The sequence below is a fragment of the Podarcis vaucheri genome (assembly GCF_965113315.1).
Source record: "Podarcis vaucheri genome assembly, chromosome: Z".
NCBI classification, from domain to species: Eukaryota; Metazoa; Chordata; class Lepidosauria; order Squamata; family Lacertidae; genus Podarcis; species Podarcis vaucheri.
The window spans coordinates 49031027-49043733 of record NC_138758.1 but is presented as its reverse complement, the minus strand read 5'-3'; the positions used below and the strand labels follow the sequence as shown (position 1 = coordinate 49043733).

Below are 12707 nucleotides of genomic sequence, written 5' to 3'. Positions count from 1 at the left end.
CGGAAAGCGGAAGGCGCAGAGGGCAAGAGGTGTAACCTCCAACCACGTCCCCCCGGAGCCGCCATCTTGGGGGCGTCACGAAACAAGCGCCGCCGGCACTAAGCGGAAAGAAGACACGTAGAACGCCTCCGCACCGTGTTTCGCAAAGGCGCCTCGCGAAACGCAGCCGTCGCTCCCGGAAACGAGCGCCGCTGCGAAACTTGGGAGGGGATACGCAAGAAACCTCCGCACGTCGCTCACGGTGGGCGCCGCCCTCGTGAGTCCCTCACGAAATGCAGCCCTCCCGGAAACAAGAGCTGCTGCGAAGATAGCAAAGGCGCAGAAAAAGGAGAGTTTTGGAGGGATCAAGGGGCGAGTGGCGTGAGGAGGCGCAGCGCAGAAGACCAGGGAGTAAGGCGGGAAGGGGTGGGTGGTTGCGAGGAGCAGTATTCGGGTAGCTCCTGCCGGCCGCAGAAGGTAATGCGTGTTTCGTTTTGGGATTCTTGCCTTAGTTTTTGTTCAAAAAGGGAATAAAGCAAAACTAGCTATGGCTCTGGCGCTGCTGCTGCTACCCAGGAGGAGCCGAAGTTTGCTGCCCCTTGCAGGGGACCTGAGAGGAGCCGTTGATCTCTGCATGATCAGAGGCAAGTGCACTTGCAGTTTATCCCTCTATTATTATTATTTATTAGATTTCTATACTGCCCTTCGAACGAAGATCACAGGGCGGTTTACAGTGTAAAAAGAAAAATGCACACCACAACAATAAACAATAGCAATAACCCCTTATGCAAACAGTTTTTAAAAGGCCATAGATTGTTTAATTGGCCAAATATATGGTTATAGCAGAATATTTTCACCTCGCTCCCAAACCAGGCACCAGGTGAATCTGTGGGGAGAGCATTCCACAAACGAAAAGGTTCATTCTCAATATTGCCGTTCTCCCGATCTCGTGGAGGAGAGTACATGAAGAAGGGCTTCACATGGTGATTAGAGTTTACATGTGGAAAGACGGTCCTTGAGGTATTGTAGTCCTGAGCCTCTTCCCTTTCCCACTCACCCCCAGCTCATTTCACACATAGCTGTCCCTGTTTTCTGTTCCCTGCTAAGATTACATCCTGCTATGAAGTTAGGAAGGGACGCGGGTGTTAAACCACAGAGCCTAGGACTTGCCGATCTGAAGGTCGGCGGTTCGAATCCCCGTGACGGGGTGAGCTCCCGTTGTTGGGTCCCAGCTTCTGCCAACCTAGCAGTTCGAAAGCATGTCAAAGTGCAAGTAGATAAATAGGTACCGCTCCGGTGGGAAGGTAAACGGCGTTTCTGTGCGCTGCTCTGGTTCGCCAGAAGCGGCTTAGTCATGCTGGCCACATGACCAGAAGCTGTACCTTTAGGTGAAGAGAAGCTGGAGAGAAGAAAACTTTTCTCCCTCTTGTAACTCCAGAACTGGTGGGCATCCAATAAAGCTAAATGGAAGATTCAGGACTGGTACAAGGAAAGCCTACTTTACATGGCACATAGTTGAACCGTGGAATTTGCTCTCACAGGAGGTGGCAATGGCTAACTTTGATGGCTTTAAGAGGACTGAATTAATTCATGGAGGAGGATAAGGTTATAGATGGCTACCAGCCATCATGACTATGCTCTAGTTACTCAGTTGGAGGCAGGAATGCTTCTGAATACCATTGGTTGGAAATCACGGCTCTTGTGTTTGAGTCCTGATAGTGGGTTTCTCACAGAGGTATCTGGTTGGCCGCTGTGAGGACAGGATGTTGGACTACATGGGCCATTGGCCTGATCCAGCAGGACTCTTCTTATGTGGGGATTGAAGCTGTTGTTGTTCCCTTTTAGATATACATTGGGAATGACATTTTAAAGTTGATTGGTTGATTGCGCTAACTTTTGTGCCACTTTTCCACAATGAACTGCGCCCAAAGAGTCTTGCAGCAAATATTCTAAACATCAGTATACCAATATACCAAAATATAGAGCACATCAGTAAAATTCAAAAAAAAATGACAGAAATCCCAACAATTTGGCAAACACAGAATAAATTCAATATTACTGTTTGACCAGTGATCCAACCACTCCTTGCTAGTAGCCTCTCTGTCTAGGTTAACTCCATCCCTAGAGAGCAGAGCCTATATTCTCTCTCTCTCCCAATGTGTTGAGTTAAGATGTCTGCTATTTTCTCTTTTTCATCTCAGTGCATAAGTAGCTCCTTCGTGAATAAAGCCTTTTAACTCCAGAAACTGCAATTCAATCTAATTCACCCAAACCGTAAGCTCTTCTAACAATCTGTGCTTGCTTTTATCCTTATTTTCTGGTGATACTTGAGGGGTCACACTAGGTTCTTGCCACTAGCATCAGTAAATAGGACAAAGGAAGGTCAGCTGTTCACCTTGCTCATCCCTGTCCTTTTATTGGGCTGTTTTTCCTCAGGTACGGGACGTCTCCTCTGCCATACTGACCAGCCATCAGCCACTGACAGCACCACAGGAGAAGAAAAATATTACCCATTGTATCCAGGACACATCCCCACCAGTCCTCTGCAGAAAGGCCTGCTGGCAGCTGGCTCAGCGTTCATGGCTCTCTACAATCCCTACCGGCATGGTGAGCTGGGGCATGCCATTTTGTGCAAGGTGTGCATTTAGTTTTGCTAGCAAGCGAAGTACACGTATCTTGTGTACTTTCCGGGGGAATCAGGAAGTGCTGTCCTCAACTGACGGGTATACATGGATGGAGAGGGGCCCCCGATAACAAAACAATGTTGAGTGCTCCTGTTCTGGATGCGAGACAGTCATACTTTCCCCCAGGACTCTCCATTCCAGTCCCCCTCAATAGCCCCAGTTTTCTGGGTTTCCCCCCACTCCCTCTGGCAGCCCACATTCCATGCTAACTGAGCATTCAGTCCTCGTTGAGCGGTTTTTGTGTTGTTGTGGGGTTTTTGTACTTCTACAGAACCTTAGAATCCTACCCGCTGAGCTGACAGTATTCCAGATGTGGTCACACCATAGATTTCTTTGAGGGCAGTATGCTATTGACAGTTTTTATTTTCAGTTGCTTTTTATAATGCATCACTTTACATTTGTTTGCACTGAATTACATTTGCCATTTTACTGCTCATTCACACAGTTTGGAGAGGGCCTTTTGGAGCTCTTTACAATCTCTCCCTGTTTTAACAACCCTGAACAATTTAGTATCATGAGCAGACTTGGCCACCTCACTGCTCACCCCTACCTGCAGAACATATATGATCAAGTTTAAAAGCATGGGTCCCAATACTGATATTTAGGAGACTCCACATTCTACATCTCTTAATTTGGAGAACTGTCTATTTATTCCTGCCCTTTGCTTGCTCCAACTTAACCAGTTCCTGAATCACAAGAGGACCTCTCCTCTTAATCATTGACTACTAAGCTTACTCAAGAGTCTTTGGTGAGGTACTTTGGTGAGCTGTCAGCTCCTGGGAACCCTAATGCTTTTAAGCAACTTGGGAACAGAGGAATCAACATCTTGCCCAAAAGCCACGTAAGAGCTTTGCTGGGCATGGGGTCTGCAAATGCCTCCCTAGCAGTACTAAAAAATTTCTCCAACACTTGCTGGCTAAATTTCTATTTTATCTCTTATTTTAATGTTTCAATATTTTAATGTTGTATTTTTAATTTTGTTTTTAAGTTGTAATCATTTAACTTGTTTTTATTATTGCTTGTAAGCCGCTCTGAGCCCGGCCTTGGCTGGGGAGGGCGGGGTATAAATAAAAATTATTATCATCATCATCATCATCATCATCATACATAGCTCTTTCTCACAGTCAAACTCTATACCAACCTGCCAACCTGATCCCCCATGCAGTTATTTTGGACGACAACTCCCTTGGCCATGCTGGCTGGACCTAATGGGAGTTACAATCTAAAACATCTGGAGAGAACTTGGCTGGCAAAGACTGCTCTGCCAGGTTCTCAGTGAAATTCCTGCCCTTAGCAGTCCATGTGGAATAACAGCCATGACTCCGTCGCATACACAGATTTGCCACTATTCCTCTCCTGTTGGCTGGCCAGGAAGGGCTTCATGGGTCCCATTATTGCACACATGCTCACTGAATCTCATTTTAAAAGTGGTGGCTCTTTGAAGGCTGTTGTGTTGATGAATGTCATTGCTATACCAAATTCATTCATTTGCTCTGCAAGTTTTCATTCCGGTGAGTTTTGTGACTTGTCCTGAGCTCTGTTCCCGCTAACTTACTGTCTTCCTCTCTTGTTTGGTTCCATTTACAGATATGGTGGCCGTCCTTGGGGAGACAACAGGGTACCTAGCTCTGAGAAGCCTCAGGGAGAAGATGAGGAATGACCCAGAGGGATATCGGATCCTACAGTATGTGAATGTGTGTTTGTTTTGGTTTGTTTTTAGTCTGCAGCTGGGAAGAGATTCTGTCGCAGCTGGGCTCGTGGACATGTAGCTCTCCAGTTCTTGCGGAACTGCAGTTCCCATCAGCTCCAGCCAGCATCACTAATGGTTAGGGATGATGGGAATTGGACTCCAGCAAATATTTGGAGGGCTGCAGGCTCTCCACCCCTAAGTTACAGAGATTAGTACCCTTTGGGGACATCTATTCATATTTGAGTTCACATATGAGGATTAGTAACTCGCCTTCAGCATACATTAAGCACACATTTATAACTGGGGATTTTAAGTCTGCAATCCTAAAATACACTCCTCATTTGTAGTGTTTATGCTTTTAAAAAGAGATAGCCTAGTGAGCACTGTGCTCAGTTGCTGCAGAATTGCTATACAACTGTTGGGGGGGATGAAATTTATTTATTTATTTTCATAGAATTTATATGCCACTTGATTGTAAAAAAAAAAAACCTTTGAAGCTTTTTACAAAAGATAAAACAATAATATCAAGAAAAAAATCACAACCATGCAAAAGTTAAAATACTAAAACAGATTAAAATTACCTCGACTTTGTAAGCCTCCAGATAGGTTAGCAGGCGCCAAAAAGAGTTTGGTGAAGATACCTGCTTGATATCAATAAGCTGGGAGTTCCAAAGTGTAGGTGCTGCCACACTAAATGATCAAGTGTCTTTCTAATATCTACTGATTGGTGATAGATTGATAAATGGATGGATAAACAGAGCATTTGAATTCTTACAAATGTGGAGTAGGTATTATGTGGCACCTGTAGTAGCGCCAGTTCTGCCAATCTAAGAGTTGAGTGGGCACATGTGGGGTAAGGAGAACTCATAGGTAAACTGGTGCCAAGTTGTTAAGGGCTTTATATTACTAACAGTAACTGCACACTGGCTTGCGAGATCTAGGTTAATAAAAGTATTGCCATGAAATGGATTTTGGATTTTTATTTTGTTTTAATGGCTACATTTACTGCATTTCACACTGCAAACCTGTGCACGCACCTAACTTAGGAATCAGTTCCATGGGGCTTTTTGTACTTGTGCAATGGATCCAGCCATTTCACTTTCATTTCACTTTCAGTTTGTATACCCCCTTTCTATATTGCTATGCAAAAGGTGGTTTACAGCGATAAAATATACAGCAAAGAACACACATCTTATAATAACCTGATCCAATGCAGAGACTAACAATAAAACATAACTTTAAATGCTAAGCCCTGAAGGGTTGCACTCTCAGCTCTTGCCATCGATGTTGGTGGGATTTAGATGCAGTTGGATTGTGCTCAAGCTCAGTATTTCTGAATTACTTGAAGCTGGGATGGGAGATCCTGTGGTCCTTCAGATACCAGTGGACTGCAACTCCCATCATCCCTGACCACTTCCCATGGCTTGGGTGCTTGGGAAGAGGGATTCCAGCAACATCTGGCAGGCCACAGATTCCTAACAGAAAGGTATGGCAATTTGCCCTCATTACATGCTTCAGTGCCTTAATAGAACTATAGGGATGTAGAAAGGTCAGCTAACCCTCTGGATTTCACAGGCTAAGCCAGCCATCGTCCAATTTGCCTTCCCTTGCAGAGAACGGCCTCGGATACGCCTCTCCACATTAGATATCCGTGGACTTCGGGGGCTTCCAGACGGGACCTTTGGCCGAGAGTATGTCCGGTTTTTGGACGATAATGTGAGTATAGTAGTGCTTACGGCTGGGTTTCCAATAGAGCAGGGGTTGGGATCCTTTTTGGTTCCATGGTCTTTCTCTGGATCAGCCTCACAGGCCAAATTTGATGTCAAGTGGTTTAGTGTTCTTTCTGTTTTCAGAAAAGTAATCTTTATTGCTTTATATATGTGTGTGTGTGTGTAAATATAATAATTATAATATAAATATATAATCATTACAAATACAACCAAGCATAGAAAACATAGATAAGAAATCCCCTCTCCTTCCACCCAAAACACACTCTTTTGATCCTGTGATGTTCCATTAAATGTCCTCAGTGTCTTCAGTCTCTGAGTCAGTGGGTGCCAATGTCCTGGAACAGGGGTTGGCAAGGTTTACCTTGCCTGGGTCGGTTCACTCCAGTGGAGATCCCTCTGTGGGCTGGATTGTGAGTACGTGCGCCCGTGCCTGCCATTTCTGGCGTCTGCGCAGGCGCGATTTCTAGCATCTGTGCAGGTGCTGTTTCCAGTGCCACGAAAACGAGTCCCTGCACCACGCTGGTTTAGCGCAGTGCGTGGGGACTTACCAAGCGGGCGGCTCGGTTGGGGGGCGGCTCGTGGGCCAGTTAAATGACCCCCGTGGGCCCCTTGTGGCCCATGGGCCTTAGGTTGCCAACCCCTGTCCTAGAATAATACGAATTTTTCAGCATACATGTGTACACATATCTAGAAATACCTCCAAAGGCAGAATGTCAAAGATCATATATTAAAATATCAGTGAAAATAAAAAAAATCCTTCCAGTAGCGCCTTAAAGACCAACTAAGTTAGTTCTTGGTATGAGCTTTCGTGTGCATGCACACTTCTTCAGATATCAGATTTTGTGTGCATGCACATGAAAGCTCATACCAAGAACTAACTTAGTTGGTCTTTAAGGTGCTACTGGAAGGAATTTTGTTATTTTGACTATGGCAGACCAACACGGCTACCTATCTGTAACTAAAATATCAGTGGTTAATCACTAATAATCCAACAGAGCTCTGGCAGCATCTTTCCAGGGTCTTTCGCCAGCGCTCTGCTGCTACCTGCTCCTTGTTAACCAGGGAGGCCAAGGGTCAAACCTGGGACCTTCTGCATGCAAAGTTCTACCACTGAGCTGCAACCTCTCCTTAGTAGTGGATGCACATAAGCCTACTTTTTCTTTTTCCTGGTTGGCAGAGAATCTCTCCAGACACCAGGATGCCTCCTAAGTTTGTAGATGATGAAGAATTGGCCTATGTGGTCCAGCGGTATAGAGAGGTCCATGATCTGATGCACACCCTTCTTGGCATGCCCACCAATATGCTCGGTGAGACAAGGCTTCTTATGGCTGAGTTGAATCTGGTCGCCCTGTTTACTACATCACTTTTATTTTCCTTTATTTTACAAATTTGGAAACTGTTTCACAACCTAGGGTCATCAAAACGGTGCACAAAAAAGATGAAAATAAGATAAGATACATGTTTTAAAAGAGGTTAAAACCATTCCTGCAAAGTTTTTCAACAATCTTAGCTACATTGGGTGTACATGACTTGTGTTATTGGGGGGGGGGAATTCTGTCTCCCCACTTTCTCCATGCCTAATGCATAGTTCTGTCATTTCACTTTTTTACACTGCAAGCTTTCTTCATAGGGGAGCCGCTCCATCCCCGTGATTGTTTTGGTTGTCCTTTTCTGAACCTCTTCCAATTCCACAGGGTTCTTTTTTGAGGTGAGGTGATCAGAACCGGACACCGTATTTCAAATGCAGCTGCACCATAGATTTGTATAAGCGCATTACGATAGCAGCAGTTTTATTTTCAATTCCTTTCCTAATGATCCCTATTGTGGAAAATGCCTTTTTCACAGCTGCAGCACACTGAGTCAGTGCCTTCATCAAATTACCTGCTACTACCTCAATATCTTGTTCCTAGTCAGTAACTGCCTGTTCATACCCTCATCAGTGTACAGCCAAACCTCAGTTGTCGAATGTAACCCGTTCCGGAAGACCGCTCACCTTCTGAAACGTTTGGCAACCGAGGTGCGGGTTCCGATTGGTTGCAAGACCTTCTTGCACTCAAGCGGAGTCGGACGTTCGAATTCTGAGGAACGTTCAAAAACCGGAGCATTTACTTCCAGGTTTTTGGCATTCGGGAACCGAAATGTTAAAAAACGGAACCGTTCGAGAACTAGTTGAGAAATTAAGAAATTTTTTGTCCGAATATGGGTCAGTTATCCACATGGATCTAAGCATTTTCTTACTTGGAGCTGTGTGTATGTAAGTTACTTGGCACTGGATGTAGCACATTCATTGTACGCTACGGAGTTGGTGAAGTAGAATCTGGGGATCAGCATCTGTGGAGAAAGTGACAGAGAGCAATAGGCAGGAGAGAGGAACCCCTTTGCTATTTATGCTAATAAGCAAGGTGTTAAATCACTTTCTCCACTTTCACAAATGGCCTCGTGGTCAGATGTAATTCCTAAGCGGTTCTGGTCACTGGTTTGGTCACAACATAACCTCTGCCTGCTTTAGTTTATTTTATATTGTGTGTTCTTATCAGTTGTAAGAGTTTACAATATTGGGTGTCATATCCGCAAGAAGAAGCATTACTTATTATTATTAATTATTAAATTTTATTTATACCCCGCCCTCCCCAGCCAAGACGGGGCTCAGAGTGGCTAACATCGGTATAAAAACAATTGATTAAAATACAACAAAAACACGATAAACATACAACATTAAAATGCAGCCTCATTTCAGTAGGAACTCAAATCAGAAACTTTTTTGGGGATGAAAACATCAAGTCTTCACCAAGGCGAGCTATCCAGACTGGTCCTAAATGGGCCAGAAAAAAGCCAGGGAAGTCCCCAAATAGGAGTTCCATCACAGAAGGAAAAAGGAAAGAGGGGGAGGGGATCAAGTTGATTCCAAGCCAAAGGCCAAGTGGAACAACTCTGTCTTACAGGCCCTGCGGAAAGAAATCAGATCCTGCAGGGCCCTGGTCTCATGAGACAGAGCGTTCCACCAGGCTGGAGCCAGCGTTGAAAAGGCCCTGGCTCTGGCTGAGGCTAATTACTGCTTGTATCTTGGCAATAAATCAGAGAGTAGCAGCACAAATCTATGTGCTCAGAAATGACTCCCGTGGGGCTCGTTCCTGGGTTAAGTGTCTCTAGGATTGCTGCCTAAATGGTACATGTGTGAAGCAATATCCGCCACAACCTTCTGGCACCGTTTAAGAAGCACATAGCAGGCACAGGCCGTGCATTAATATGTTCACAGGTTGGGTGGCAGTTGCCTTTCACCTACTTTCAGGATCCAACCATGTCATGAGTCATTGGGGTGGTTGAGCTAGAGGGAGAGGAGAACTGGAGCAGGGCTAGGAAATGTGGGCTATGGAGGATGGGGGCATTGTGCAATCAACCCTGAGCCATTAAGCACAAATGTTCTGGATTTATAGGAGGCAGGCCAGGAGTCATTCGGAGATTTGCCCTTTTATCTTCTTTACTGTATCAGTAGAAGCCTGACTGAAATTGCAGAAGGGCTTTGAACTCCTTCAAGGCCCCGACAGCACCCTAGTAGTTATTTTAAAATCTCTGGATGCTTGGACACCTGTCTCTAAAGAACAGGCCACTACCACCAATTACCCCCCCCCCAAAAAAAGCCCCCCAAACTTTTTTTAAAAAATGGCCCGGCCTTGGTGGGCATCAAGGCACTTTTTTGGGGGCCCTGCCAGCCAGTGTAGACAGCAGTGAGCTAGATGGGTCACGGGTCAGATTCTCATGTTGCCTCCCCTAAGGCAGCTTCCCATATTCCTAAAATGTAATTTTAAAAACGTCGTTGTTTTTGCAAAATTCATGAAACCTGCTGCAAACTAATATCTGACCCTTATGGGTGCAAAGAAATATCCGAACAGGTCATTGCTGTTTCTGAAATTTCGAAGCCTTAGAATTCAGGAAGACATTTAACTGGTCCAAAGTTGCCTGGGTGTTTCCATTCACCTGTCAGCCAAATGAAATGTAGGCCACGCCATTGGCTTAAAAGCTTTATAGTTAGGTTGTGACAGAGATTTTCTTTTCTTTTATCTTATCTCCTGGTGCTTTTTCTCAGGGGAAGTCGTGGTAAAGTGGTTTGAGGCAGTCCAGACTGGCCTGCCCATGTGCATTCTGGGAGCAGCATTTGGCCCTCTCCGCCTTAACGCCTGGTATGTTGAGAAGCCTTTAAATGCAACTTCCATGCAAACATTTTGTCCATTGTTAGTTTGCTAAACAGACACAGTGGTACCTTGGTTTACAACCATAATCCGTTCTGGAGGTCCGTTTGTAAACCAAAACAGGTTGTAACCCAAGGCGTGCTTCCGCCAATGGAGCCTCCCAAAAAAATTTGTTCGTAACCCAAAAAAAAGGGTTGTAATCCAAAAAAAGGTTACAAACCAAGACAAGCACTTCCGAGTTTGACGTGTTTGTCATCCAAAATGTATGCAAACCAAGACGTATGCAAACCAAGGTACCACTGTAGTGTGGCTGTCAGGCCAGAAAGCCTTGGACCGGCCTTCAAACATTCGCCTCAGATCAATCAACTCTTTTATGTTTGGAGATTCAGAAAAGAGCAGTGAAAATTACAGGTGGACTTCCTAGTTTGGGAAAAAGTCAACTAAAAAGGGAACCTGAGTCTACTTTGAACTGACACAGGAAGTTCTACCTAAGCAATTTTTAATGTAAGAAGAGCCCTGCTGGGCCTATCTTATCCGGCGTCCCATATCCCACAGTGGCCAACCAGGATCTCTAATGGGAAGCCCCGTAGGGACGTGACGCATTGTTCTCTCCCACTGTTGTTCCCCATCAGGAGGTATTCAGAGGCATCGTTCCTCAGATCCTCAGTTCACCTGTCACAGTGGAATTTGCTGCCAAGGAGTGTGGTGGAGTCTCCTTCTTTGGAGGTCTTTAAGCAGAGGCTTGACAACCATATGTCAGGAGTGCTCTGATGGTGTTTCCTGCTTGGCAGGGGGTTGGACTCGATGGCCCTTGTGGTCTCTTCCAACTCTATGATTCTATTCTATTCTAAGCCAAAGAGGTCCTCCTGCAGATGCCACCGTATCAGGAAGTCTGTTCTGTACAATATAGTACAGTGGACACTCTGGTTGCGATCGTGAGCCGTGCAGGATGCACGTTCACAACCCGTGTCTGCGCATGCACGGCTTGCGACTCGGCGCTTCTGCGCTTGTGCAAAGCGCGATTTAGCTCTTCTGCGCATGCGCGACTGCTGAAGCCCGGAAGTAACCCGTTCTAGTACTTCTGGGTTTCGGCATACCGCAACCCCAAAAAAACGCAACCTGAAGTGGCTATAACCTGAGGTATGACTGTAATCAGGTCTTTAGCGTGGCAGCACCTAACCTTCAGAGCACCCTCCCCACCTGGTTATTAGGCAGGTGTCATCCGGTGCCTATCAAGGACCTTACTTTTTCAACAGAGCCTTTCTGTGAGGAGACCTTTGCCCCAGGCTGTTTCTGAATTGAATCTCTCTCCCCGCCACCACATGGAATTGTTTGTAGTTGGCTTTTTATGTTGGGTACAGTAGATTCCGGTGTATAAGACGACTTTTTAACCCCAGAAAATCCTCTAAAAAGTCAGGGTTCATCTTATACGCCGGGTATGGGTTTGCTGGGCAGTAGCAGTGAGTGGCAGGCTCCGTTCTGCACCGGGAGGAAGGTGCCCAGCGAAGCCAGCTTAGCATCACTGGGCAGCTTTGCCGGGCAGCTTCCTCCCGGCGTGGAGCCCGCTGCCCACTGCCCAGCGAAGCTGCCACGTATTAGGCGACTGGGTGTATAAGTCGACCCCCCAGATTGGCAGCTGCCAATTTGGGGGGTCGTCTTATACGCCCAGTCGCCTAATACGCCGGAATCTATGGTAATTTCTTTTCTGCTTCAAGATATTTTGTGGGAAACGACTCAGGAATGGAATCAAAACAAACCAATAAATAACTTTTGGATTTCCGTCTCCGTCCATCCAGGAAGCTGCGTGTACTGACCACTGAGCTCATCCCATGGGCTGTTCGGAGTGGAAGTAGCGTCAACTGCATCCTGAATTTCTATTATGAGGAGCGCTGGGAGCAAACCATAGACTCTCTTCGTCACGAAATCGGTATCCTGCCACCTCCGGCAATTCCGGTGTAAATTTCTGCTGGGGAAAATGGGGGGAAAGTCACTGGCAGGCATTGAAGAAGCAGTAGATGAAGTAGATTTAGGGTCTCAGAAGTTAAACCACAGCTTGCCTTGGATCAGCTGAGCAGCCACGGTTTGGCCAAGCAAAAAGTTTATTAATTCAGTTGGCAGCATGTTCTGCATTTTCCCTGCCGCTCCAACCAGACGATTTAAAATGGTAAGACAGTGTTTTAAAACACAAAGCCTCTTCAGTCATTTAAACAGCAGTGAAAACACTGGGAGGAAGGAAATTTGAAACCCTGAAAACTCCGGCGGAGAAGAGGCCTGAAACGCTAAATGGTGGATTGTACATAAATGCACAGCAGCCCAGCAAGGCGGATTCTTGGCATATTCCCGTTTGATAGACCAGGGCTGGGATATTTGCTGCCTGCAGTCCTGATTAGGCCCATCTTCCTGACACCTGAGGTCAGATGGTGCAGTAAGGGTGGGA

At 45.8% G+C, this 12707-nt stretch overlaps 1 protein-coding gene and 1 long non-coding RNA gene across 2 annotated transcripts in view; one reads left to right on the top strand and one right to left on the bottom strand.

The window, feature by feature from the left end:
• Nucleotides 1-12707, bottom strand: part of LOC309524422 — a 59532-nt gene that overhangs the window by 18014 nt on the left and 28811 nt on the right. The window lies entirely within an intron of this gene.
• On the top strand, nucleotides 64-12229 carry COQ4 (coenzyme Q4; the record flags this gene model as incomplete). Its single annotated transcript, XM_082209016.1, has 7 exons — nucleotides 64-623; nucleotides 2416-2586; nucleotides 4251-4347; nucleotides 5967-6069; nucleotides 7261-7390; nucleotides 10168-10261; nucleotides 12067-12229. Exons 1-7 carry the CDS (start codon nucleotides 527-529, stop codon nucleotides 12227-12229), a joined length of 855 nt encoding a protein of 284 aa, XP_082065142.1. The 5' UTR covers nucleotides 64-526.